The sequence below is a fragment of the Corvus brachyrhynchos genome, unplaced genomic scaffold, assembly GCF_000691975.1.
Source record: "Corvus brachyrhynchos isolate BGI_N302 unplaced genomic scaffold, ASM69197v1 scaffold209, whole genome shotgun sequence".
Classification (NCBI taxonomy): Eukaryota; Metazoa; Chordata; class Aves; order Passeriformes; family Corvidae; genus Corvus; species Corvus brachyrhynchos.
In genome coordinates, this window is record NW_008246056.1 from 257,196 (window position 1) to 284,957 (window position 27,762).

At 47.2% G+C, this 27,762-nt stretch overlaps 1 protein-coding gene across 1 annotated transcript in view; it reads left to right on the forward strand.

The window, feature by feature from the left end:
• DENND2A (DENN domain containing 2A) overlaps positions 1-27,523 on the forward strand; it is a 34,654-nt gene extending 7,131 nt beyond the window's left edge. The window contains exons 4-19 of the mRNA XM_008642413.2: positions 137-258; positions 2,612-2,809; positions 4,761-4,854; positions 6,121-6,171; positions 9,092-9,279; positions 9,977-10,086; positions 10,298-10,367; positions 10,985-11,062; positions 11,560-11,700; positions 13,974-14,122; positions 21,161-21,338; positions 22,146-22,187; positions 23,530-23,647; positions 24,808-25,047; positions 25,860-25,946; positions 26,803-27,523. Of these exons, the coding sequence (XP_008640635.1) occupies positions 137-258; positions 2,612-2,809; positions 4,761-4,854; positions 6,121-6,171; positions 9,092-9,279; positions 9,977-10,086; positions 10,298-10,367; positions 10,985-11,062; positions 11,560-11,700; positions 13,974-14,122; positions 21,161-21,338; positions 22,146-22,187; positions 23,530-23,647; positions 24,808-25,047; positions 25,860-25,946; positions 26,803-26,834 (1,898 nt within the window). The 3' untranslated portion in view covers positions 26,835-27,523. The remainder of the gene's footprint in view (positions 1-136; positions 259-2,611; positions 2,810-4,760; positions 4,855-6,120; positions 6,172-9,091; positions 9,280-9,976; positions 10,087-10,297; positions 10,368-10,984; positions 11,063-11,559; positions 11,701-13,973; positions 14,123-21,160; positions 21,339-22,145; positions 22,188-23,529; positions 23,648-24,807; positions 25,048-25,859; positions 25,947-26,802) is intronic.
• Positions 27,524-27,762: the final 239 nt, after the last annotated feature.

A 27,762-nucleotide genomic window follows, 5' to 3' on the forward strand; every position in this document is an offset into this window, starting at 1 on the left:
AGGAATGCTTGAGAACAGGTCTTTATGTCTGATGTGGGAAGTGGGAGAAGACCAGCAGATCCCCAAACAGATTTTTATGGCAAACCTCAGAGATTTTCTGCACTTACAATCTCTTGCCTTTGGCTCTTTGCTGCAGATCCACCATCAAAGGAAAACCCTTATGAAGACATCGAGACCAACAGCCGCTGTTTGGGGAAGAAATGTGTCCTGACCTTCCCAGCATCCCCCACCTCTTCTGTACCTGGGACTCCCACAAAGGTACTTTGATTCAAGTGGCCACCTCTTCTGCTCCAGAAAGTTTTTGGGTAAAATCCAGGTCCTGTGTGGAAAAAGTGAACATCTTCATCATGTTAGGGATTTTTCCTTTATGTCTTTTGCCACAGAACACAGTGTGATAAGAGATTTACTGCCCTTCAGTGAGGTAAACAAACAAACCAGCATTCCCTTATATAAATGGTTTGTTTGCTTTCACTTGTTTTTTCACTCCAGGATTGCCTTCTCTGGCGGTGTGGGAAGACCTTCCTCCCCTCAAAGAGGGCATGGAAGTATTTGGGTAATCAAGGCCTGCAGCAGCCTCCTCTCAGTGTCTGTGGGCAGTGCAGTCTGCCCATGCTGGTGCCCGGGTACCTCTGCAAGCCCCCCTGCCTCAGGAGGCATTTTTTGCTCTCTCCATGCTGAGACAGGTTGCTGGTAAGTAATGCAGTGCAGTGGAGGGCCAGTCTAGAAGGGTGTCCCCACCACAGCCCAGCTCACAGCTTGGTGCCTTTTTCCTCCTTGTCCATGGAACCAAAAGAAGAGGTAAAACTTTGGCTGGCACCGCTTGCTCAGAGCTCAGGGTTTTCCAAGGCCAGCCCTGCTCTCTCAGCCTCCCAGGCTGCTTTGGTTGATTCATGTTGTCTGTTTAGATAGTCCAAGCCTGGGACAGCATGACAGCCAAAATCATCTTGGCAGCAGCTGGGTTCGGAGTGGATAGCAGGGATCTAAACACAGCTTTCCTGACCAAGGGGTTTTCTCATGCTTTCCTAGTAACATCTATTATTAGAGCTGTTATCCAACATTTCCAGAAGTTTTATGTGCAGTGTTTCTTGACATGCTGCTCTTTTCCAGCCACCTTAATCAGCAACTAAGGTGTCTTTGGATAATTCAGCTCTTTAATGTGACAATTGTTCTGTGGTTCTCAATCCATGCTCCTTGTTGCTAGTTAGGCCTAGAGCAGCAAGGGGCTATGTGAATGAGTGTTGGGATGAGGTTGATTTCCCTCAGAGAGCTTTGCAGTCACCTGTGCACCCAGATTTCCCACATGTGCTATCGAGAGGGGGCTTGCCCAGTAATGTCTTCCACCAGAGCTACTGTTCCCAGCAGGAGAGCTGAACAGGAGTAATTATGTTACAGCACAGTGCTTTGGGGTCTAAAAGCCACTGTCTGCATCAGTCAGAAAAATGCTGCAGCTCTCTTGGCAGCTAATGGGTTTGCAAATGCAGCATGCATCCTGCTGGAGAACCTGGCCAGGCTGCAGTGACAGGGAATGGGTCTGGACAGACTTGCAGTAGCAGCTCATATCCCTGGTGCAGAATGAGATTCTTCAGTGCAAAGACTCCTTACAGCCTCATTTTAACATGACTTCTCTGTGGGTGGCAAACGTTTTTGTGAGCTGAGCGTCTTCTGCTGAATCCAGAGACACCTGAGCTAAGCTGAATGAATTAATTGGTCTGACTAATAACTGCTGAGTATGTCTGCTGGTGGAGTCAGATGGTGATGCTGCCTCAGCTACCGTCGCAGTGCTGCTGTGAATTGTTCAGAACCAGGTTGGATAACTCTCCCCCACACTTCTTAGTGCCATGTAGGTATGTCCTCTGGCATTGCAGATACAGTTCCCACAAAAGGTGCAATTTACCTTGTCATAACTACTGGGAAATTCTGTAGGAGAAGATAAGAAGTGTTCTTACTGATCATCTTTCTGGTGAGAAGTGGTTTGCCCTTCTTTATCTGGAGCTGAGTTTTCTACTTCTCTGATGCTATTTTTGGTCAGAGACTTTAGGAACTTTACTCTGCTACTTAAACATCTTCTGTTGTGCTCCCACTGGACCTGCTAATGAGTTTAGGAGGAAAGCAGTCTCCATAATTGTCTAACAGCATTTCTTGTACACTCTGAAATATCTGATTCTGGCTCCTGTCAGAGGCAGCCATACTGACAGTGCTTTTTGCCGGCTCTCACTGCTCTCAGTTCCTCCTGGCTAGCTGCTCCTTACCCCAAATGCTTGTGGTTGGTTGGTTAGTCTTGCCCTGTTTACAATCCCAGCCTCTGGATTACCCAAATCCTGAGAGATTTTTTTTCACACTGGAGCAAGGCCTTCTTGGCCAACCCCTGAGCTTGTGTTCTGTTCTGGAATGAAAATGGGATGGTTCAATTGCTGGTCAAGCTGGTGCTGGTGTAGCCCAGTGACTGCATGGGTTTCTTGCGTGTGCAGAAATCTGTGGGCACTCTCAGGCTGTTTTGACAACTGAATGCTGTGGCTGCCCCGCTGGACTTACTGCTGTGACAGTGTTAGCAATCTTAGAGTAAAGATACACGAGGTACTGTGCTCATTCATTCCTTCTACTTCATTTCCAGTTGCTTTCCAAACCCATGTTTTTCCGGCAAAACTCAGAGCGGCGGAGTTTCAAACTGCCAGACATATGGAAACTGAGCCGTGATGGGACTGGGTCACCATCCAAAATCAGCCCTCCCTCGACCCCCAGCAGTCCAGATGACACCTTCTTCTCCTTGGGAGACTCCCAGAATGGCAAGAGGAGAAGGAAGATTCCCAAGGTAAATCCAGGGCTTTGTCTTTTTTGTTTGGCTTCTTCCAGGCAGGAATGTGAGCATGAGACCATGTTTTCTTTAGTTTTCAGTGTGGCAGCCCTGCAGTATAGCTGATGTCCTGGCTGTTGATTTGACTTGTGTTTAACCCCCTTTCTGCCTGAAGGAGAAGGCACACAAACATGTCTGCACCTTTTAAAGAAGTTATTTTTCCATCTGAGATTTCTTGATTTTCTGGATAGATAAATAATAAGGAAAAAAAAAAAAAAGCATTGTAATTTACTGTAATTTTGGGATAGAAGTTGAAGTATGTCCGAGGGGAAAAAAAAGGCAGAAAAGTAGTTCATATTTTGCAAAAGATAAACCCCATCATACTTCCTTCTGTGCTTCCTGGATGGGACAGTCAGAAATTGTCTGTGTGTTGTGTGTTTGTTTCCTTCTGGAAATGTGTTGTTCTTTGCTTGGTTTGATTCATGCACTGTTTCAATTCCAGGTAAGGTGTGATTGTAGGTGAGCAATGAACATAACGACAATTGAGTGACAAAAGGACTTTTCTCCAGTTCTGAGCATTTTTTGCAGCAACATTTCCTATTTCTTACTTGGATGCAGCATTACTCTGTTTAAATTTTATTTTCTTTCAGATCTGGCAGGATGTGTATTCAGCCCAAATGAGGTTTGGCAGGAGTCTATCTATTGAGTGTTTCAAAAACACATTATAAAAACACAGTTGCTTATCCCGGCCTTTGCAGGACAAGCAGAGGCTCCTGGGGACAGTCTGTGGTGATTTTTTTCCAAACCCACAGTTTTAATTTGGGGAAAATGGGATGTGTTTGTGTATCTTCTCTGTTTCCTGGTTGCCAGATCTGTGTTCATGTTTGCATATCTGATTTTTGAATGCCCTCTCTGTGTGCCTTTCAGGAGTGAGCCAAAGACTGCACATGTCTGGGGTTTCTTTCCCAGTATGTCTATACATCTGTGCAAGGGCTTGAGCTCTGTCAGTGTGTTCACACATACTTTTATGTCAACTGAAAAGAGGATTCCAAGTATTTATTTACCCCACAGTGCCACTGAGCAGTCTTGCTTGAGGGCCAGCTCAGAACTGAGGTTTACTGTGTCAAGGGCAGCATTACCTGGGGCTGAGCTGGGCTTCTGTGTGAAGGCTGCACTGCCACATCAGAGCATCCTGCCTCCCATTTAAATATTTGCATTCAGAGATGCCTGACCAAGTAGGTGGTGGGTTTGTCTCACCTTGAGCTCTCAGGACATGTGTGGAAGGATCACAGGCTTTATGGAATAAATCTGAATGCTGTGGCCATGTCCTGCTGCTCCTGCCTGGGACCTTGAGAAGGAGGCAGGTCTGCTCAAGCAGGAAGCCTGGCATGGTTCTGCTGCAATTCCCGTCCCCTTCAGGAATGGACAGGGACACCAGAGGCACTGAATGAGCCACTAAGCCCAGCTATGCCCAACACTGAAATGTCCTCTCTCTTGGTCAGCTGGGAGGACAGGGATGACAGGATTTGCAAAGGAAACCAGTAGTGTAAAATACTTCAGTATCACTGGCTTCCACCCTTCTCAATTTCTTAGTCATCCTCCAGACAGTTTTCTGCTTCCAAACCTGCAGACCAGGGCAGTGTGCCAAGGGACCCTCTGGTGCTCCCTGGAGCATGGATCATGGTATGGAGAGATGGACACTGTCAAGCTTATACAGTTGCACAGTGTGGAAGTGCATTAAGGTGTGGCCTTTCATCAGGCCTTGTTTTCCTGGGCTCCTGCTGTACCAGAGGGAGCGTGGCCACTGGCAGTACAGCATAAATCCTGGGAATTGTGCATCCTGGAGCATGAAATGAAGAGTTTCAATATGGCCAAGGTTGGGAAAAAAAAACACTTAGCATGAAATCCTAACTTAATTTCTTGCCTGGGGAGGAAATTAACCTTGTTTGTTTGTGTGTTTGCTGAGCAGCTTGTGTTGAAAATCAATGCCATTTACGAGGCCCGGAGGGGAAAGAAACGTGTCAAGAGACTGTCACAATCCACAGAGAGCAATTCAGGGAAAGGTAAAGGAGCTCCAAACCATCCTACAGCTAAGACTTCCTGAGGACTTGCCTTGGACTTTAGACTGGCTTAGTGGTTTATGTGACACTTTCTAGCACTTCTTCCAGTCCAGACTAAGGTTGAGTTGGGGTTTCCACTCTTTTTTTTTTTGGTAAGATAAGAGCTGTTCCTCTGCCCAAAGGACTTTGATTAAAATGGAAGTTTTCTGTTTTTCTTGCTTCATTTTCATTCCATGGCTTTGCATGATAACCTTATAGGTCACACCAAACATGTCCCCTCTTTTTGATGTTTATTTCTGGAACATGCTGGAAGCTATGGAGAGGAATGTTCTGTCCAAAAAGTCTGATTTGTTGAGATCAAAATATTTTGTGGGAATGTGTCACTTCAGTGAACTGTCCAATGGAAGAGAGTAGATTTTGGAACAGCCCTGGTTCTTTCACCATCCCAGTAAACAAATAGCCTCAGTTGGGAATCAGGGTTTCTACAATTGACTGTAGGACCATCTCCATCATAGCAGGATTGAGACTTTCAGGCTTCCTCTGTCAATTAACAACTTGCCCAAAGCAAGTTCAGAGCAATTACTTTTAAGCATCTCTTTAAAAATTAAGATTGTCTTTCCAATGCAGTGTTTTTTTCCAAAACACTTTAATTTCCAGCAAAAGGTGACCACCTCTATTTGTTTCCCACAATTATTTGTTACTGTTTATCCTATTTCATAAAGCATAGACAGCCACAGGGTGGATGAGTGTGTTTATATGAACTTTCAGAGGAGGCATCCCAGACTTTTTATACCCCTCCCTGAAGCATCAAAAGCATCATTCAGAAAAATAGATCACTGGACCATATAGACCTTCAGTTTGATTCAGTCTGATAATTTTTTTGTTTCTTTCTTTCTTTTCTTGGTTTTATCTCACGTCCCACAAACTAGTGCATATTAACAAGTATTTTGCCTTGGTGTTGTGCTTATACAGACTTGGATAAAATACTGTCCTGGCATTTATTCTTATGCAACTCTTCTGGCTGTGCAAAATTGATTTTGTTGTTTTTGTTGTTTATTTGGGTGTTTTTTTCCCTAAATGAATGGGAGGATACCAGGGTTGGAAAGCTAAATGTCTGTGGGCATGTGGACTCTTGAAAAGAACAAGGCCCTTGGGACCTAAACTGCTTCCCCCTGAAGTTTCCAGGCCTGGCTTTCTCATGCCAGTGATAAGAAATTTACAGTTATAAATATTTTCCTTAATTCATCTTTCCCTTTCTTTTTTTCCTAGTTACAGATGAAAACAGTGAATCAGACAGTGACACTGAAGAGAAGCTGAAAGGTAAGGCAAAAGTGTGAAGAGAGCAAATGGCTCCTGATAAACTCTGCTCTGAGGTCCTGGGACAAGATCTCTCCTCTATGTTCTGCCTTTGGAGAAGGACCTTGTTTCTGCATAGAACACAGTGAGAAGACAAAGATCTCAATGCTGCAGAAGAAAATCCGTGGGCTATAGGAGCCCAAAACAAACATCTCTTCCAACTCCCATCAAAGCTCCTTGTTGACTGACTTTCCCAGGAGGAGTATTGGGCACTGATGAGATACAGTGAGATTTCTTTAAGTGTAGAGTCAGAAATGTGTGACCAGACTGGCAGAAGCAGTGTTGCATGGGACTGGATGTCCAGACACCTCACCACATGCTTACTAAGGGAGAAAAGCCACCAGCCAGACTGGCTAGCTAGGAAAACAGAGTTGCACTATGTGATTTATTGCTGGTTAAACTCTCCCGCACTGGCTGGGTTGGGATAAAGCACTGCATTGCTTTCTTCACTCTTGTAGGATTATTTGGTGTAGTGGTCTCCATAATACTCTCCTGAAACCTTCTTGTACTGGTAATTAGCCCATGGACATGATGAGGACATTGGTATCTTTTGGGAATTTGTGTGGCAAATTCAAAGTCCTGGCAGAGTTAGAATGCAAGATGGAAACTCCCTTACATTCCAAAGTTCCCTGACTCACAGGCACATCTGATCTGGATAGCAGGTCAGTTCCAAGCCGAAAAGACAGGCATGAGCAGCACTTGGGCCATGTGTGAGCCACAGTGCATTGTGTGTGGGAGTGCTCATTCTCACCCTCTTTCAGGTTTTCAGAAGTGAAAGCTCAGACCGAGTTCCCTCTTGTGAGCACAGCTTCCCACTCAAGAGCTACAGTATCCTCTTGCTTTCCTCTGCATTGAAATCTTTCATCTGTGTTGCTATGTTAGCAAGATCAAGCTGAAAATTGCTGCCACTGTCTACCTTTTGACAAGTCCTGAGGCTGGCCTGGAGACAGGAGAGAGGGTTTGCACCACGATGGTGCAGAAATTACATTCACAACTGTCCTGAAATGTGATGTTGTGAGATACAGACCATGTTCAGATTTAGTTGAGATGTGGCCAGGAAGACTTGAACTCTTGTCTGTTGCTGGTTGCTATAGTGAATCATGTGCATCATCCTGTGTTTCTCTGTAACTGCAGCTCAGAACTCCCCAGAGAGAGGATGATGGAGATCATATGAAGTCACCTCAAATCCAGCAGCACTGGGCTCTGAACGATACCCAGATCCAGACCTGGGTCTGAGTGACTATGCAAGTCTACATAAGTTTGAACAGGAGCTCTGGCACTTGCTGTTTGCTCTAACTACACCTGTATTTTGCTTTATGCCTTGTTGAACTGTCGACTTCCCTATTTTTAAATAGGAAAGTGAGATGATTTAGCAAGTCTCTTGTATCTGGGACTTTGTTTTAAGTACCAGACCAATCGCACCAGCCAGTTACTGCTGCTCGGCAGGTCACTGTACATCATCTGAGACACAGTAAATCATGAGGCTGTATGTCAGAACTGGAAGTGCTGACCCTCAGGAAGGAAAAATGTTGGAAGACAAACTCTGCCATGATGACAGCAGTAAAATTCTGGTATCTTTAGAACATAAACAGTGCAGATCTCGAGCAAGCTTTTCAGAAGCACTCAGCATTGCTGTGACACTGCTCCTTTTGAAGTCCGTGGTGAAACAGAGACCACTTCTGAAAACTTTTGAAGCTTTACAGCCCTAGAGCAAGTAACATAATAGGTGACAAGAGAAAGGAGTCTAAGCCATCTTTCCAGGGCTTTAACTGTCCAAGATTTTTTACACTTTCTGATTTAAGAGGCACCTCAAGATTGCTTTAAATTACATTGTCTGGAAGAGCCCATGAGTGGCACAACTTTACCAGACAAAAGATCAACAAGTATATACTATCTCTCAGGGAGTCCTGTCTCCCAAGCAGATATCTTGTGTATTGGAGTTCCTGTAGTGTCTCTGTGGTTGTTGTTTCCATCAAAAAGTTGCATTACCACCCACCTTCCCAAAAAGCAAAGCTGTGAGAATGTGCTGTAGTCTCTGCTTGTAGTTAATTCTTTCTTTCTTTTGTAGCAGGGATAAGGGAGACGTCATGGAGATTTAATTTGGGATGCAACTGTAAAACGAAGCAGGGGGGTGGTCTCAGGGAATCTCATCTGGTCTCTTCTCAGCAGGCAACTTTTCATTACTTTCCATGCTGGAATGTTTATTGTCCCATGGCTCATGTGTGTGTTGCAGTTACAGCTTGCTTGGCATTTTTTCTTGTTTTCCCATTGTTTTGGGTGAACTTGTAGAAGCATGGCACTGAGAGATTAGTTTTAGGCACAGGAAGAACTGGCATGAGCTACCATTTTTCATTTGCACCTCTTTTCACATGTTTTTTGTTGTTGGCCTACAGCCCAGCCTGTGTGCTGAAGCTGGGAGTCCCCAGCATTACTCAGACAGCAGAGCCCTGGCCTGACCCAAGTGCTGGCCTTATAAAACCATGGGGATTGCTGCCCACAGCCTCCTCTGAGCAAAGGTGGTCAATCACCTCACTGTGCTGGCTTTGAAAAATGCATAAATGTGTGCTAGGATGAGCACCTGGACATTATCTGTTACATCATGTCCCCTATGGGTCTCAGCTTGGGCTGTTTCAGCTGTAAAAGCTATCCATGAAATCCTTCTGCTGCCAGAGTTCTTCAGGATGATGGCACAAGGTTATGGCCCATCTCTGTCAGTATTTATGGTGCAGCTTCCAAATGGTTCCCACCTCTTACTCAGCCACTGACAAAGCCACTGCAGTGAGGTGTTTTGGACTTTATCCCTCAGTCTCTGCAAAGCACTGTGCAAAGACGCTCTGTGCATAGGGCCAGACAAAGTCAGAATCTCTCCCCCTTGTTTCTGTAGCTCACAGCCAGCGCCTGGTGCACGTGAAATCCCGGCTGAAGCAAACCCCGCGCTACCAGACCTTGGAGCGGGACCTGATCGAGTATCAGGAGAGGCAGCTCTTCGAGTACTTCGTCGTGGTGTCGCTGCACAAGAAGCAGGCTGGGGCTGCCTACATCCCTGAGGTCACCCAGCAGTTCCCACTGAAGGTCTGCCTGATCTGTCTCGGGTTGTGTGGTGCACTTTGGGAGCTGGAAGAGCTGCAGCTTCTCTGTTGACCACACGTTGTATCTGCTGTGACAGTATTAAGGGACACTGAAGGGGGGGGTCTCCCTACCTGAGAGCTGGCACGGTACTGCTCACTGCTGAAAGAGCAGCTGACTTCGATCTTTTGCTGCCCTTGGCTATGGCTTTTACGTAGCTATTCCCTTTCTCCCCCTTTCCTCTTTAAAGAAAACTGATGGTTGGGAGAAGATACATGTTCTGAAAGGGAAGGAGCAGCTTTCACTGATAACCTAGCTCAAAATGGGGAAGGAGGAGTGGGAGAAACACAGAGCCAGTGTGACAAGAGTGTTTGTAAGTGGGATGTGACCAGAGCTGCCCTCAGACTTCAGTTCTTTTGCCACTTGCTAGAAGTTGTGTCCCCGATTAGAGGCACAGTATAGCAGGGGCAGGTGCTGCAGAGACAGGGCTTGGTGGAACTGGGGGCACAGAGTTACCTTGAGATATCTAAAGATTAGATATTGATTGGATTGGATTCTGAGCCAGAATCACAGAAATTTTAATATCTTCCAGGCAGAAGCTTAGCCTCTGTCATCACCTCTTCATTTGTCACAAGAAAAATATTTGAAGTCATTCCATCCCCACATGACTAATTGGAAACATTCCCTCTCTCTGTTCTGCTAGCTTGAGCGCTCGTTCAAATTCATGCGTGAGGCAGAAGATCAGTTGAAAGCTATTCCTCAGTTTTGCTTCCCTGATGCAAAGGACTGGGCCCCCATCCATCAGTTTGCCAGGTAAGTACAGTACTTTATATCCTGATCCATGAGAAACAGATTTCTATATCAAGCTAATTAAGTACAAGAGCTGTTGCAGTAGAAGACTGGGCAGAGCTCTGAGAGGGGTGTTTGGGAAATGCAGAAATGCTGTGGGTATATTGGATTTGTATGGCAGAAACTGGTAACGTGGCTGATGGGTATCTTGTCTTTCTGGTTTCTCTTTCTGCAGTGAGACATTCTCATTTGTCCTGACCGGGGAAGATGGAAGCAGGCGATTTGGGTATTGTAGGAGGCTGCTGGTAATTATCCCTGGGTTTTTTTCTTTTCCTAGAGGTGCAGCCTTCTGTGGGGTTGGTGTTGCTGGCACCCATTCTGGAAAGTGGAAAGCTGCTACTCTTCATTCCAGTGTGGAATGAAAAGAGCAGCAGCAGAGCAGCTTTGCTCTCTTCTGTTCAGTGCCAAAGTCCCTGTCTGCGTCCCATCCTCCACTCCAGGCATAACTCTCTTGCATTTTCCTTGCACCAGCACCCGACCATGACCACGGACTGTTGTTTCACCCCTAAGCTGAAGACAGGGTTCATCCCCTTTAGGTTTGGGTAGCTGTTAAACAGTTGTCTAAACCTGTGCTGGTCCTGTGGGTTCAGAGTTGTCTCTGTAGAGCAGTCTGCCCTGCCTTTGTCATTTGGTTTAGGTAAGCTGGGACCATACTGTGGATGTACCATTTCTCCCCACTGTTTCTGGTGTACCAGGGTTTGAGCCAGGTTGTCATCATCACCGTACTGTCAAATGTCTGCCAGTTTCCGTGCCAGCCAGTGAGATGCACAACTAAGAGACCAGTCACTCTATCTTTGCAGTAGTTATAACTCTGACATTTCCTTGGTGTTTTTTGTGTGTGTATTTGCGTTTGTCTTGAAAGCCCAGTGGGAAAGGGAAGCGTCTCCCAGAAGTTTACTGCATTGTGAGTCGCCTTGGATGCTTCAATCTCTTCTCTAAGGTGAGGGGGGAGAAAGAGAGGGAATTTGTGCTGTAGGTCAAGAGGGACCTGAAAGTGAAACCAGCACCTGAAGAATGGGGATCAGGGAAGCCAATATCTGAAGAAAGGGTCTGAAATCGTGTAGGTGAGGCAACCACATGCTAATTCCAGAACCTAGCAAAGCACAGTTAATAGGAAAACTAGATTGTCAGCTCTTGCCTTCTTCCTTCAGCAGAACTACCAGAACACAAAAGAGTTTAAAAGGTGGAGTCCTGACTCTGAGTGTAGCAGAGAGTTTGCAAATTTTCAGCTCTACAGTGACCTCACTGGAGCCGTGTTTCTCATGATAAAGGAAATGAAGGGTCTTCAGTTGCACCTTGTGCCTTCTTTCTTTTGATACAAAGCTCCATGTCGATACTGGGTTGAGGAGAGGACATAGATGCTGGTGCACTTCATTCCTGGTGTTATCTTCTTCCTCCTGATTTGCATGTTTTTGTGTCTTCATGCCTTTATTTCAGATCTTGGATGAGGTTGAGAAGAGACGGGGCATTTCCCCAGCCCTGGTGCAGCCTCTCATGAGGAGTGTCATGGAGGCACCTTTCCCAGCTCTGGGCCGGACAATTACAGTCAAGAACTTCTTGCCAGGCTCAGGAACAGAGGTAAGGACACTTCCTAGAGAGGGGGAAACAGGCCAGCAAATGGTGCAGGACTAGCGACTGGAAGTTGGGACCATGGCATAGCACTGGGGATCTTCAAGGACAGATGATCTGACAGCTGTGGGGGGAAAGTGGGGAGTAAAATAGGGGACCAGAGGGGATGGTATGGAGACTTCAGTGACCTCGGAATCAAAATGGAAATCCTATGGTAAAAATAAATGTAAGGACACAGCCTAATATAGCAAAAGGAAACAGGACATTGGCCTTGAAGCCAAGAGGCACAGACAGCAGGCCCTGTGCTGCCCAGCATATGACCTTGGATCTGCTCAAGGACACCACACTTAACTTCCTAAAGACAGCTTCGTACAATGTGCTCCATCACCCTTAATACAGAACCTCTGTTTGCGTGGATCAGGTCAAAAAATAATTGAAACCACACCAGGCTAATGTTGCAGCCTTTGAGAATGGCATTTTCACAGTGAGGAGGTGAGGATCTGTGTTGCATCTCATACAATGCAGTGTGAGGACAGCAGGAGGTTTTAAGAGTGCAGAGCTTTAGGGTGTAGCATTGAAGGACTGTGGGAAGATGGAGACAAACAAATTGAATGTAGTTTTGGCCATACTTGCTGCAAGGCATTCATGCCTTGAATGTGAGAGGGAGGAAAGTGAGCGAGTTGATAAAGTTGTGTCTGAGGGCTTTCAGCATAGCGCTACCTGAGGACATCCTCTTCAACCCTACTGAAAACAGTCCCAACTAAATGAAATTACTGCAGAGAACATGCAAAGCTGGTTAAAAATATGTGCTGGAGGAGCAGAGTCTCAGTGGTGTGCCACGAGAACGTTGTGGCTGGTTTGTGTCTAGGATCCTGTTCATCAATTATCTGATTGATGGCATAAACTCCATGTTTACAGAGTACAGCACTGGGATTGGTTGCAGGCATTTTGGAGAGTAAGGGATTAAAAGTCAAAGTACCCCACTCCCCTAAATTCAAGAAGCACATTCAAGTTTTCAAGAAATGCCAGGATGTGGCACTGTGGTCTAGTTGTCATGGTGGTGATCAGTCAAAGGTTGGACTCAATGATCTTAGAGGTCTTTTCCAATCTAAACAATTCTGTGATTCTGTAGATGTAAGGTTTGGTGTGAAAATCAATACAGACGAGCAAAATGCTGGGAGGAAGAAAGGAGTAGTCTAATACAACATGAAAGTAACTGAGTGAGCAGCAGTACCTCAGAGAAGGATCTGGTGGTATAGTGGGCCGTAAAGTGAGCAAAAGTAACAGTGTGGTATTATTTAGACAAAATCCTTCGTTGTGAAAGCAAGTGAAGGGACTGCTTTCCAGTACTGATGGAATTTTATTTAGAATATCATTTTCCAAAACATGCAACCACTAAGAGAAAGCCCCAGATGGGTAGTTCTGCTTACTAAGTGGTCTAGAAAATACAGGCAAAGCTTGAGAAAATTGTTTACTTAATATAGAAAACAAAGGACAAAGGAAGACACGTGATAACCTTTCACTACACAAGCAGTTTCCTATGGAGAGGAATGTGACCAGTTGCTCTGAGTGTATACTGAGAGTAAGACAACAAGTAATTGAAGTAATTTGCCACTGACATGTTTCAGCTGCAGGGTTGGTCTTGGTGAGGGTAGTTCAGAACTAGAGTAATTTTCTTGTGGGATTTATGAAATGTCTGGTGTTGGAGGCTTTCAAAAACAATTTAGATAAGCATCTGTCTAAGATAAGGAGTATGAAGTGCTAAGGTGCTATGACAGGCATTATTTAAGTAGATATGAGCAAAGAAAAATACCCACAGGCTGCTCTTGTCTGTAACTGATATAAAAAATTTATGGTCAGGAGGTTAGACATCCAGATTCTTGCAGTAAAAAAATAAATAAATCGCAACTGTAAAAGTCAGAGTGTGGATTTGAAAGGCTCCGTGACATTCTGCTGCCTGAATACCAGAAAGCCTGAAAACCACTCCTCGCTGGACACAAACTAGTTTTCCTCCTTATGAAGAGCTCCCTGTCCTCAGTTCAGTGGGAAGAACTTGTGGTTGATCTCATGCTGTGCCTATTGGAGTGGACTCTGGATCGTCTTCATCTGGAAGAAGGATTTATGGGAGGCCTTTGGAAAGACTGTCTTTAGGACTTACTGCTGCATGGTGCTCACCAGGAGTCAGTGAGGGCTGCTAGCTGTGAAAATACCTGCTGGGTCCTTGCTTGGCACACTCTGGGTGGGCAGCAAGAGCTCACCTGTGCTCTTTTTGTCCCCAACAGGTCATCGAACTGCGGCGGCCCCTTGACTCCCGGCTGGAGCACGTTGATTTCGAGTCCTTGTTCACCTCCCTCAGCGTGCGGCACCTGAGCAGAGTCTTTGCCTCCTTGCTGCTGGAAAGGAGGGTGATCTTTATCGCAGACAAGCTCAGGTACCCTCTTGCATTTCCTTAAAGAAAGCACTGGCAAGGGAGGGAGGCTGGGAAGGCCTCTGCTTTGTTCTTTTCCTTCTCTGCCCTTTTCCAGCCTTGTAACGACGTGAATAGGGCTGTTCTTCCCAGGAATGGGGAACTTAGGCCATGAGCCATAATTTTGTTTTGCAGCTTGCAAAAAGTGCTGCTTCTCATCCCCAAGGAGAACCAAGTTCCACTTCCTCCAGACAATTTCAGAGCAGATCCCTGGTGCTAAGGAAGCAAACCCCCTCCTTTTGCTCCATGATGTTGCAGTGTTCCCTGCTGAGCTGTGCTTGGGATTCCAGGCTCAAGCCTTGTGCAGAGATCACTGTCCCTTCTGAGTTTTTCCCTGATGTCACAAAATCTTCTTAAATTTTCAGCTTGCATTTTCATATTGGTTTCTGAAGACTTCTTTTTTTCTTATGGGGATGAAAGTAAAGGATGCGGCAAGGGGAAATGAGACAGAGGACTTCCCCCTTCTATTCTGAATCTGCTCAACTCGCTCTTTTAAAAATGCATTAGTTTGCTCCCCTAAATTATGAAAAATGGGTCCGGGTTTCTTTAAGATCTTGTGCAGCTGGGGCTGGCAGCTCTCCAGCCCTTGAAGCACTTGAGGATTCAGGGAGGAAAGTTCGCCAAGGCTGGGGAAAGAAAAGCTGCCTGGATGAGTAATGACACTTAGGAGCACGCTCAGGTTTCAGGAGTGTACAATGCCCCTAAGCTGTCTGTTTTCACAACTTCCAGGCAGCGGCCTGCAGCTCTGGGACTGAGCACAGGGGCAAAGAATGGAGAGGCCCCTTCCAGAGGAAAATGAAGGGGAAAAATTCATTCTGCATGGATCCGGGGCTCTCTGTGGGCAGAGCTCAGGCAGTCTCATCACAGCAATAGGAAGGCTGGGGAGAGAGAAGCTTGTAGCACTGTCTGCTTGCAGATTTTGGCAGCTGTCTTGGTTCAGAAAGGGGAAAATTTGCCTCTTTATAATCACTGATATATTATGTGTGTAGAGACTTAGTATTCTGGATACTTAAACCACACATTTCATGCAGAGCATTTAGACTTGTTTCAAAAGTGAGAGAATTCATCCAAGCACTAGGTCTCTATGTAACATATGTGATTTATGACATAATCTATGATCACAGGCTCTCAAATATTTTTCTCTTCCTCTGTAGGATAGATTTTACATTCTGAGAAAATTTGTTAAGGACACAGATTGACATTGTAATCTCTACATGAGAGCTGGCTGGTATCAGGAAATGGCAGGGAACTTTTGGGGGGTGTTTGAAGCATCACTTTAGAATGAACATTTATTTACCAAGTCTTTTCTTATCACGCCTTTATATGACAGCACAACACTGTGTATTCTGAGCATGGGGTGTGATAGCTCTGATTCAAAGCACCTCGATGGGTTTTGGTGTTCTTTTCCCAGCCCTGTATCTTTTGTCAGGTTATCTGGGGTCCTTAGGAATGAATCCACCTGCACAGGCATGTAAAGAGAGTGGGAGAGAGGTATAGAATCATAGTTTCTAGACTCTCTAAATATATCATAAACTGCTTTTTTTCCCTGTGAAAAAGGAATTGTTGTGTTTAAAAGACCCAGGGTCTGTTAGACCACAGGGCTCAGATTCAAATATTTACCGTAGATTTGCCAGCTCTCTATGAGACTTTGAATATTTGATGTTTCTGAGAAGACCTTGCTCTGAGCAATTTCAGGAGAGTCTTTTCCTCTTACAAAATATGAAGTTTCTCTGGCTCATTTTTGTGGAGCAAAAGCTTGGAAATGATCCCAAAGGACTGTAAAGGCGTGAAAATCAGAAAACAAAGTAAATCGCCTTCAAAATTAAGTAACTACTGTATTTTAATCCAGTTCAGTGACTTGAATGGACTGGCTTGGTGAGGCTTTCCTAAGGTGAACAGTGTCTTCTTCTCATTGGTGGACATTCCATGTTTTGAAAGCTGATACTATTGTAGATACAGGATCTTCTGTCCAAATTATACTTTTCCTGGGACAGGAACACCTAGAACTCAATGAGTATTAAGTAGTATTCACTCTAGGAGGGAAAATGCCAATTTCAGAGGACAGAAAATAAACACTTTTTGGAAATAGCTAAGAGAAGGAAAAAACCTATAAAAGCAGCTGTTGGAAACTGCTCAGAGGTTAGGAATGCTAGAAATAATCCAGCTGAGATGGATTAGCAGGAAGAGTACAGGTGACATGGTGAAAGATGCACAATAACTTATGTTTATCATTCATCTTTGTGGTTGTTCATGTGGGCACTATCAAAAACTATCTGTCCGTGTTTGTAAAGGTGTGTCTGGGTGTGAATGACAGAGAAATTATGTGTGCAATTTATTTACATCTTTTAATTGCTATAAAATCACTCTGTGGGAAAAGAAAGCTGAAAGGTCTCTTGCCAAATACTGCATGAACTGCAGTTCAACTGTTTTCAAGCTGAGCCAAAAAAGGCATCTAACAAGTGTACAGCAAGTGAAATACTTTGTCTTTTCCATCTTTAGAATGAGCATTGAGTGTTTAAATACCTGTCAATCCACAGCTTGGCAGCGGAAAAGGAAAGAATTTGGTTTATTAGTTTTTGGGTGGGTTTTCTTCTCTGTCACTATGGATACTGGGGTATACATTGCCTCACAACCCAGGAAAATGACTTTGTTGAAACTGTGTTGGTCTGTGTAGTCTCCCCCAGCTTTTATTCATTCCTGCACTGTTAACTTTAGTCCTGGGGCAGTGGAAACCGTGGCACAGGTTAGACACTGCAGCATGAGAGCTGCTTTTGTTTCCAAGGGATGTTGCCTGGGATGCAGCTCCAGGCACTGCTGACCAGCCTTTTAGAAGGCGTCTTTCAGCTAAAATCACCTGATGTCACAAGGTACCTAGAGCTGGGCAGTTTTTACTGGCCTGAGCAGGAGATCTGTGAGATTCAGAAGGCTTTTTAAAAAGAAAAACTTGCACAGGCTTAAAATCAAGGCTTCCTTTTTCCAGATCTCAAAAGCTTGTTGTGGATCTGACCAACTCAGGCAATTGCCTCTGTCCCTGCCAGAAACCACAGCTGTATCAACAACACAAAGTGGTCATTGTTATCAAAGGCAGATCTGAAAGAATTAGAGTAGACACTTTAAATGTGGTCATCCCCAGCAAAAGGTAATTAATCATCAAGAAGAACCTTTTACCATGTGCTACAAAAACAAATCTGGGACTGCAAATCTCAGCCTCGCAGGTTTCTCCCTTTTTGCCTGCTGATTAAGGAGAAGAAGAAACCCAAGGATGAAGTTTGGATGTCAGATAATAGTGTTGTTTCTTCAGATCATCTTAAAGCTCACTTCTTCACCTACATGAACCTGCCACGTTGGTGAGAGTCAGTGAGGGTCCCCACAGAGCTGGTGGAACTTGGCATCCTCCTGGTGGGATTTGCAGCAGTGCTGTGTGAAGTCATGGGACAATGCTTGGAAGCTCCTGTGCCTGCTAAATGTTGTAAACCAGATCTGTAATCCATCATAAGTAAATCCAGATGTGACACAGTCTCAGAAATCTGAAGGTGTTTGTAAAAATGAATCCTACTGTAGCAGAGCTTTTAAAAAAAAAAAAATTAAAAGATACATATTCAAACAGTCTTAAGTTGCCAAATGCCAGCATATTTTGAGCAGTTTGGTTAGTGCAGGGACCACAGGACTTCCTGGCATTAAACTACAGCAGGATGTTTGACTCGATGGTGTTTTTCAGGAATCATCCAGTATCCTAAACCCAAAAAGGGATTCAGCTTTGGGGGCTTTTTATCACACATGCTTGTCTTCGGAGTGGAAAGCAACCAGGCTGAACAGCAGGTGTCCCTCCGCAGAAGCTGTTGCAACTTGTCAAGGTGCCTTTTAGAGCAAGTCAAGCTAGTCTTGGAGCAAGTTTTCCCAGGAGAGGAAGGTTTCTATGTAGTTGCAGCTGTGGTGTTCAGTTTCTGTATTGGCCACCTGTGTCCCACCTGTGGCTACCAAGAAGCAGCAGCTTCCTAGGATGCTGTATGGTAGGTTTGTGCACAGGGTGCTGTGTGGTGGGAAGGCCTGTTGTTTACGCAAACAAATGTCAGAGGTGACTGCAGTATCATTGTTCTGACCAAGGGGTGCTTAGCCAGAGAGATCTCAAGTCTCAATCCAAATAAGCCCATTAGGGAGGGATCTGAGGGTTCTTTGTGTACCTCAGTACTTTTCAGCCTCTGTACTATTGACATCTCAGTCTCAGCTGTGAGCAACATGCAGCTCAACCATGTTCCCTGCAGGAGGCCGAATGAACCTGTGAAAATGCATTCAGCATCTTGAAAGTGTTCTTCAAAGACCTGCAGTACTTTAAAGATTACTGATGAAACCAAAAGCCTTAAAATGTGGTGTCCGTGTCCCCTTTGAACAGCTGGACTGAACTTGTGTGGCCTGAGGGTAGTGCATGACACTTCCAGAGCACACTGCAGTCATGTGGCTGCTGGCTGAAGAGCGACATAGTCACACAGGTGGCATAAATGGGATTGATCATGCTGGATTCTTATGCAAGGCTCAGCAGCCTGGTGTGAATCAGCAGTCCCTTAGTGCTTGTTGCAGTGCCAATTGCAAGAGAAAGAGAGAGCTTAAGGCTTGAGTCACTCCAGAAGGCCACGGTTCTCCTGGGCTCCTGGCAACCTGCAGCTCCCTGAGACTACCTGCAGAGCAAGTCTGACATGTGAAAAAGTTACCTCAGTGATACCTCCTCTGTGTCCATCCCTGAACTGCTCTGCCTAGAAAGGAGGCTCAAAGACCCCAACCCTACCAGTATTGTTCCCTGCAAAGGTCTTCCACAGTGAGAAATGTTGGGGAGCAGAGATCACTGGGTTTCACCCTGGAGGCGATGAGTCATCCACAGATGGAGGGGTGGAAGGGGAAGTTATCTTTACTTCCCACTGCCTGGTGTGTACAATTTCAGACTTAACACAGCTCTGTCTTTGACTTCCACTCACTGGAGCTCAGCCATCTTTCCTCCCACTCAATCTCTCACGTACCATGTGTACTCGCTGGGACTCGAGAGCTGGGCTGAGGGAAGAACAAGCCACCATAAATATAGTAGGAGACAGCTTGCCATAATATCTCACCATGCCATAAATAACCACGTACTTCAGCTGCTCACTGTTCCTCTGTGGAGCTACCTGGACTCAGATGTTTTCCACTGGTTTTCACATGCTGTCTGTAAATTCAGGTCCCACGTTGAGGCAGAAAATTTGGATACACCTTCAAAATAGAGGATTTGTGACAACTGTAAAACTTCTAACACTTCCACATTCACCCTCTCCTCACAGAAGAGGACCAATGGGTGGTGGTAATGCCCCACTGCTGTGCACAAGTGATGAAAGGTGCAGTTCTTTCGGCTTTCGCTATGCTGCTGCTGCTATTACCAGGGCTATTATCAGTCAGAAATCGAGGAGTGGAAAGTACGCTCTGCAGTAATGGAGAGGAGGAGAAGCTCCTGCTTTTCTATCTGCTAACATGACCTGAAATGTATGAGTAGCACAGCTTTGAAGGAGATGGTTTTAAAGGATCTCATTAGCTTGGAGTGCACTTCTAAGATGACACATTCGCTTTTGTTGCAGTTCCTTTCAAGATTAGCTTGTATGAAAGGTACAACAACAATCATCTACTTTGATATTATTCCCACTTTTTTTCTGGGGTTGTTTTTTTTTTCAGTGTTTCTGTTTCTTGCTAGGTCTGTGTTTTCTCATTATTTTAATTTTGCTTCTCTCAGATTCATTATCTACCTTGCATTTGTGATAGACACAGCAAGGTGTGGGCTTGCTGATGGTGGCAGGCACAGCTGGAGAGCAGCAACAGAGAGGCAGCCTGGAGGAATGAATGCAGACAAGGGAGGGGGATACACTCAAACCTTCCCAAACAAGGATGTGGAACTGAAAGTTTTTTCCCATTTAAAGGCTTAAAGCTACCAGTCTGTTACACAGCCTTTGAAGGCTCTTCCTCTGTTTTTACAGAGTATCCCCTTAACAAAAGACAGCCCTCTGGGAGCGAAGGGAGAGAGAACTGTCCCCATTTTGTGAAGAGACTTTCTCAGACACCTCCCAGGCATCTTTCCCAAGTGCCAGTTCCCCACCTGTTGCAGTCCCAGATAAAATTTTCAGGTTAAGCAGATTCCAGCCTCTCCCCTGGGATCTCCTTATCTCCAAAAAGTGTCATGTGTTTACCAATGTTTGCTGCCTGATTACTTTGTACTGTCACACTGGTGTCCCAGCAACTACGGTTTTGTTCTGCTAAACTGAGTTTACGTGATGGAAGCCAGCCAGCTGTCCCCCAGCCCCACCACTCCGCTCAGCGTGCCCTAGTGATTCAGCACAAGGATGCACTTCCACCAAACTTAACTGGAGTGGGGAGGGGAGGGAAAGCAGGCTTCACTTTCAGAGCAAGCTCAAGTCCACACCCACCAAACCCCCTCCCTCTCAAATCAGCAATAAATCTACATGACTCCTCCATGCTGCACCAGATGCCCTCCTCTAGCTCCCCTCCTTTAGTGGATACTGGTAAAACAAAATGATGTTATACACACAGGGTTTATAGCAGCAAGCCTTCCCCCTCCCTTGACACATAAAAATGCTTCCAGACCCAGAATAGATGAATAACTGATGCCCTGTGGCAAGCTCTGCCATGGCTAACTGGATATCCTGCCTGACTCCTACCAGAGAGCTGTGGGAGAATAAACTCATTTCTCCAAGGAAAGGCAGTGGCATAGAAGATGCCGTGTTTGTCTGATATTTTCCATGAGGACACTGGAGCAGCAGATCTCTGATTCTGTGGGACCCATCTCTTGTCATATGGGTGTGGACTGGGGTCATCTTTCAGAAGTCATTGCTTCTGAAGCTGAAAAATGTGGTCAGAAATGTGGGGAAGCCCCTAGTAATTAGGGAGATCAATCGGGGAACAGTTGATTTCTAGGAAGCACCCCTCATTCCCTGACTGACCAGCCGTTGTCCTTGGTTGTGTTTTGTCTTCCAGCACTCTCTCCAAGTGTTGCCACGCCACGGTGGCCCTCCTGTACCCCTTCACCTGGCAGCACACCTACATCCCTGTGCTGCCGCCTTCCATGATTGACATCGTGTGCTCGCCCACCCCCTTCCTCATCGGCCTGCTCTCCAGCTCCCTGCCCCGCCTGAAGGAGCTGCCAGTGGAGGAGGTGAGCTCTGCATCCACACCATGGCCTTACTTGAGGGTGCTTCCCATGGGCTGAGCTGTCTTCTGTCCCAGAAAGGCTGCTCTCAGAGCCTGCCCTGGCAGCTGGCAGTGCCAGGGAGCAGAGCTCTCGTCCTCTGGCTGCCGTGAGCGTGGGGTAAGGGCAGAGGCAGACATTCCCCCGGGGAGACAAAGGTCTGTGTTCTGCCATGGCCACAGCTTGGGAAGGCAGGGGGCTGGAATCCCCCACTGTGGGGCTGCTGCCCATAGGAGATGGTTTTATTAAAGTTTGTGCTGGTTTCTGCATAGTGCTGTCTAGGGGCCATGTGCAAAGCCTGTCAGTCTTAAAGCGTGATTGCTACAGCCTGGCCAGGATAGCTGCCCCTCGGGTAAACACAGGTGCCTCGTGATAGCAATAAATAACTAAGAATTGGATTCCTGGTGCACAAGGGTGAGCACAGCAAGGCTGAACGTGGTGAGGGAGGGATTTCCCTCCCTGCCACCCAGGAGAAAGTGGTGCTGCACACAGGGAGAAAGGCTGAAGCTCTGACCCCGCTGTGCGGTGAGGAGCAGTGGGCTGGGCCTGGAGCACAGCCTCCTGTTGTCCAAGCTGTGCTGTGGTGATATCCCAGAAAGCCACAACAAGGACTCTGCTCCTGGGTCATGTTGGGTTCCTCCTCCAGCAGCAGTGGTGGGTAGGAGGAGCAGGGACAAGGCTGAAGTGTTTCCTCCAGAGCAGTTACAGATTAAGATAAACTCTGATGATGGAAATAATTACTTCCCGTTTTATTTCTTGCTCTTTCATTCTTAGGTCCTCGTTGTTGACCTTGTAAATAACCGGTTTCTGAGACAGGTGAGCAGAGCTATTTCATACCCTTTTCTCCCCTTTTTCCTACATAACTTACCTCCACCTGTGTTTGCTGACCTGCCTGGGTGGATGGATCACTTTCTCCCCACTCAAAAACCGAGGCAGGACTTGTGGTTGGCAGTGTTATAGGGGTTGCTGTGTATATATGTAACATCAGCGTCCCAAACCACAGCTCTTGAGGAGTAAATCATTGGGAATTACCTCTTTCTTGTTTAATTATTGTAAGAGAAGAAATGGTGGCACTTGAGCCCTGTGGATCCTTAAGTGTTATCTTGTAAGGCAGAGGACAGAGCTGGAAGGCCTTGGCTCAGCACTGTGTGCTGGGAAGCAGTGGGAGCTCTTCCAGCCTGCATCCATCAGTCCATCTCCCATCACATCCTCTGCCCTGAGTGGGAAGGGAGCCTTGATGATTTTTTTAAATCCTTACTGCCTCAGGAGCTTGTGGTTCCTCACTCCGGTCCTTGCACTGGATGGATGGGTCAGAAACAGGAAGGTTGTACATGGGAACTGTCTGTTGCTCTGTAGGCAACATTGTCTGCTGATTTTCCCTTCCCTTTGTTGTGGAGAGGATGAGTGAGAAGGGGAGGAGGAGGGGAAGAGGATAAATGAGCAAACATACTCCTGGCCCAGGAAGCTCATTTTCCCAGAGCTCTTTGGCAGATCACTGAGCAGTGCTGGCAGCATCGCTCTCTGCCGTGCCTCAGCCCCATGACTAAGATGGGATGAGTGCTCCTCCTGCTGCAGGGAGCAGCGTGTGGGTGAAGGCCAAGCCCTCCCCCAGTCCTCGCCTGCCAGCTGCCTTAGCTCTGGGGTGATGCTTTACCTTGCACCTCTCCTCTGGAGGTTTAAGCTAAATCAGCCGACTCAGCCAGGGCTGGTAGGAGCTCTGCACAGTCACTGGCAGTTCCTTGGCTCCGTTGCTGCCTGGGAACTCCTTATGCCTGTGTAAGAGGATCGGTGCCTGAGCAGGGGCTCTGTTCACCTGGCCATGTGCCAGCATTGTTCAGACACCTCCTCTTTGTGCCACAGCCAGTGCTCGTGGGCGGATGGTGGGGCCATGGGTGAGCCCTGCCCAGTAGCCTCTCGGGTGAGGCATCTAAAATTCCTCCAGAACAGGGGAATATTTAGAAAAAGATACCCCCTTTCTCCTACCTCTTGTGCTTCTTGATAGTACTGCGCTGGGTGGTGCTGGGAATGTGCCAAGCATATTATGCCTTCTCCCTCTCCTCACGGTTCATTTCTAGTACTCCCCCTGCTGTGCTGGGGACAGGGTAGGAGAAGGTTTTGTCCCAGCCCCAGTTCCTGAGGAGTCGGCTCTGTCTTACAGATGGAAGATGAGGACTCCATCCTGCCCCGCAAACTGCAGGCCGCCCTAGAACACATTTTGGAGCAGAGGAATGAGCTGGCGAGCGACAAGGAGGAGGGCCCTGTCAATGGCAAGCAGGGTAAAGCACAGTGCCTTTCAGCTTAAAACCATGTCTTTTCCTGCCCATTTTTTGTCTGTCACTTCTTAGAGGAGAACTAGACTTGTATTGAATTTAACACCACAGGTGTTGGAGGCAGATCAGGATTTTGGTTAAGTTATATGAAATATTCCATCACACAGGGGGCAGTTCTCTGTGTGAAGAGCAACAGTACTTATCCCTTCCCAGCTCTGTCCTTCCCTTACAATTCCAGGGAACACCTGTACTCCTTTTCAGAGGGGTTTCTTAGGCTTCTCTCTGCCATGAGTGATGCAGGCCCCTCCAGGGGACAATCACCTGCAGAGCTGCAGACTCGGCGATGGCCATGTGGCTCATGGGCTGAGACAGCCCTCTTAGGGGGACGGTATGGGCATCTCCTTGGTGCAGAGAAGCCCGGAGAGTGTGCTGGTTTTGGCTTGGACAGAGTTCATTTTCTCCATAGCAGCTGGTTTGGGGCTGTGTTTTGGATTTGTGCTGGAAATGGTGTTGATAATACAGGGATGTTTTAGCTGTTGCTGAGCAGAGCTTGCGCTGAGCCAACACCTTTCTGCCTCTTATCCCACCCCACCAGTTAGTGGGCTGAGGGTGCACAAGGAGTGGGGAGGAGACAGCCAGGACAGCTGACCCCAGATGACCAAAGGGATGTTCCACATGGAGTCATGCTCAGCATAGAAAGCTGCAGGAAGGAGGAGGAAGTAGGGGGAACATTTGGAAATAGGGCATTTTGTCTTCCCAAGGCACGTGTACTGGAGCCCTGCTTTCCTGGGGAGGGCTGAACACCTGCCTGCCCATGGGAACTGCTGAATAAATCAATTATTTTGCTTTGCTTGCGTGCACAGTTTTAGATTCATCCATTAAACTCTCTTTATCTTAGCCCATAAGTTTTCTCACTTTTACTCTTCTGATTCTCTCCCCCATCCCACTAGAGAGAAGTGAGCACCAAAACAAAGCTTGATATCTTTCAAAGTAGTAGCAATTTGGTCTACTCCCATGGCAAGCACTTCCTAGGAGGCTGTCTCTCTTGAGCAGCTTTTTCTGCTCGGGCTGGATCTGAAAAAAAGCCAGGGAATTTTTACCCAGGGATTTTCCTAGCACATCCTTACAGCACTGTCCTCACCACTGCTTCTTTATTTTTTCCTTAGAAACCAGCCCTTTGAACGAGGTGGTGTCCGAGGCCTTTGTCCGTTTCTTTGTGGAGATTGTGGGCCACTATTCCCTCTTCCTGACCCCCACGGAGCGAGAGGAGCGGACCCTGCAGCGTGAGGCTTTCCGCAAATCTGTCTCTTCCAAGAGCCTCCGACGCTTCCTGGAGGTCTTCATGGAGACACAGATGTTTGGGGGCTTCATTCAGGAGCGGGAGCTGCGGAAGCAGGGGGTCAGAGGTGAGGGGCTCCAACTGGGCTCTGCTGTGGTGGAAACTGCTGCTGCTCCTACGAGAGCACGGAGATGCTCCCCAGCCGCCACCTCCATCCCCAGTTCCACGGCTGCAGGCTGCAGTGTCTGTACAGGAACACTGGAGGGAATCTGGTGGTTTCTTGTTGGGATTGGGATTTCAGCGCCTTTCACCCTTGCAGTATCCTCCACGTGTGTACCTCTTCCATTTTACACTGAATTCCAGTGTGGAATGACATTTGTTCTTGCAGTCCCTCATGTCCTCTTCTTGTGTCTAGAGGAAGAATGGGCTGGATTGGTCATGGTTCTTTTGTCAAGTAGAAAGCTTGGATGCTCATCTCCTTCCCAGAGCTGCTCCTGTGGTTTTACTCCTGTTACTCCACAGTCCCAAGAGCTCTACTGGCAGCTGAAATTTCTTATCCCTGCTGCTGCTCAGTGCTGGCTTAGCAGCTTCCTCCCAAGCATTAATAAGCAGGGGATGCTTGAATAGGCGGCTGAGTAAGAGGTAAATTCTGCATGATGATTCCTCAGATGATGTCACTCCCTGGACTTAGCTGTGTTCATAGCAGAATGAAGGGAGGTACATTCTGTACCCTGAGCAAGGTACAGCAGCTCAGGGAGGGGGCAGACCAAAGCTTCTGTGCCAGATCTGGGCTCAGCTGATGGAGGAGGTGGGGTGAGTTGTTCCCTCTCCTGTGCAATAATGTGTGGGTAAGCTGGGACAGTACACTTTCAGGTGGGCATTCTTACTTGGATTTATAGAGACACAAAATAGAAGCTGTTGACTTCTTTCTTTCTGCAGGTCTGTTCGAGGTACGGGCTCAGGAGTACCTGGAAACACTTCCCAGTGGGGAGCAGAGCGGAGTCAATAGGTTCCTGAAAGGCCTAGGTAAAGAACCAGCAAAACCCTTGGCTTCTCAGGAGGGCTGGGCTTCTTGTTGCCTTCAGGCTGGGCAGCACAGAAGCTGCCCAAGGGTGACAGGGCTAGTGACGATGTGTGGCATCCAGTGCCATGTATCCCTGTGCTGGCACGTTGTTGGCTCTGGCCCTGGTCAGTCACTGTCTGGAGGCTGGTGGAGAACCAAAGATTGGGCCATGAGCTGTATCCATGTCTTCTAAAGGAGACAGGTGGATCTGAGGAGGCAATGGAGCAACCAGTGACTTGGGGATGGTGGCTGCAGGTCCTGATGGGGGGCTTGACACAGTTTTCATTGCCTTCACATTTGCCCGTAGGGATCAGCAGTGGGAATTGCCCAGGAGTATTCTAAGATTGAATCTATTTTCCACTGTAAGGGGAACTAGACAAGAGCTCCAGACTGGGGTTAGAAGTCCTTGGATAAGTTATTGGACACTGTGGCTGAGTTTGGTCAGGTGTTTAGATCACATCCCTAGCTCTCTTTTCTGTTCTTGGCCATTTAAGAGCAGCAGTGCCTGAGGGGCTGGTGTGCCCTGCCCACACATGCTCTGGCCAGGTGAGCTTAGTGCACCTTCCAGCACTGCTGGGCAAATGGGCTCTGGAGGGTGTGCCTGGGGGGCTCACAAGGTCCCAGCTTGCAGCACTGCTCCCAGGGAATGGGCAGAGCTCTGCAGGCCCCTGCTTCCACCTTTGCAGAGCAGTTGCCTGTGGACAAGGAGCCAGGGATGGCAGCAGGGCCAGTTCACTGCCTAGGCCAGAGGTGGTGGGAAATGACACTTGTTTTGCCTATCGCTGTGGGGAGTCCATTTGCTTTTCTCTGTCTGTACAGGCAGCAAAATGAAATTCCTCCACAAAAAGTAAGAGCGAAGCACATCCTCATTCCACAGAAGAGAATGGCTTTACCATTTAGCAGCAATAGATTGGACTTACCAACCATTCCCACTCAGCCTGCTCCCAGGAGCCAGCAGCCTTGGGCACGCTGGCCACGGCTGGGACGCGCTGCACAGACCTGTGGTGCTGCAGGAAGATGGGATGGCTGCGGGGCTGCCGGGACACGTTTCTGGATGTCTACAGTAGCAAGCACTGGACCAAGCACTCTCTCTGAACTCTGCACTAGCACGTTGCAGGCATCCCGGCGGATTGGATCTCTCAGCTAGTCAATTCTTTATTTGGTTGTATTTTTCTATTTATATTGGGGTTAGAACAATTATTAACCAATGAGTCTTGGCCTGCCTCCCCTCTGCCTGGTGCTGCAGGAGGCCGAAGCGGGACTCTCATGGGACTGAGCAAAGGCAGAGCTCAGGCGTGGAGGGGAACAACAGAGATGTATGAAAGTAGGTCTCTGCAAAGCAAGGACACTGAGGGCTTCAGGGATGATGTGAACTGACCAGGAGGGCATCCAAGCAAGAGAAAAGGGTGAGGGGGAACCACTAAACCTACTGAGGACTTGATGGGCCAGCCAGCTCCTGGGTGGCTGTACCAGGGAGTCTTGGCACGAGGAGAGGCCTTTCCTCATGCAGCGTAATTAAAAGCGAGTTGTGTAAAAGGCACGTGGATCTATGTTGTTTTTGTGGAAAGGGATGAGCTGTGTCTTCCCACCATCCCACCTAGCACCAAGCATGAGCCAGAGAGGACATCAAGCAGCTGGACCCATGACTTGGCCAGGCCCTCAGCTTCCCTGTGAGTCACAGAGGCTGGGTGGCCTTGTTCCCTCACCTGGCTGCTTGCTGGGGGAGCCCAAGCTGGAGCTCACCTGCAGGATCTTGTCTGGGAGACCTGCTTCCTGAAG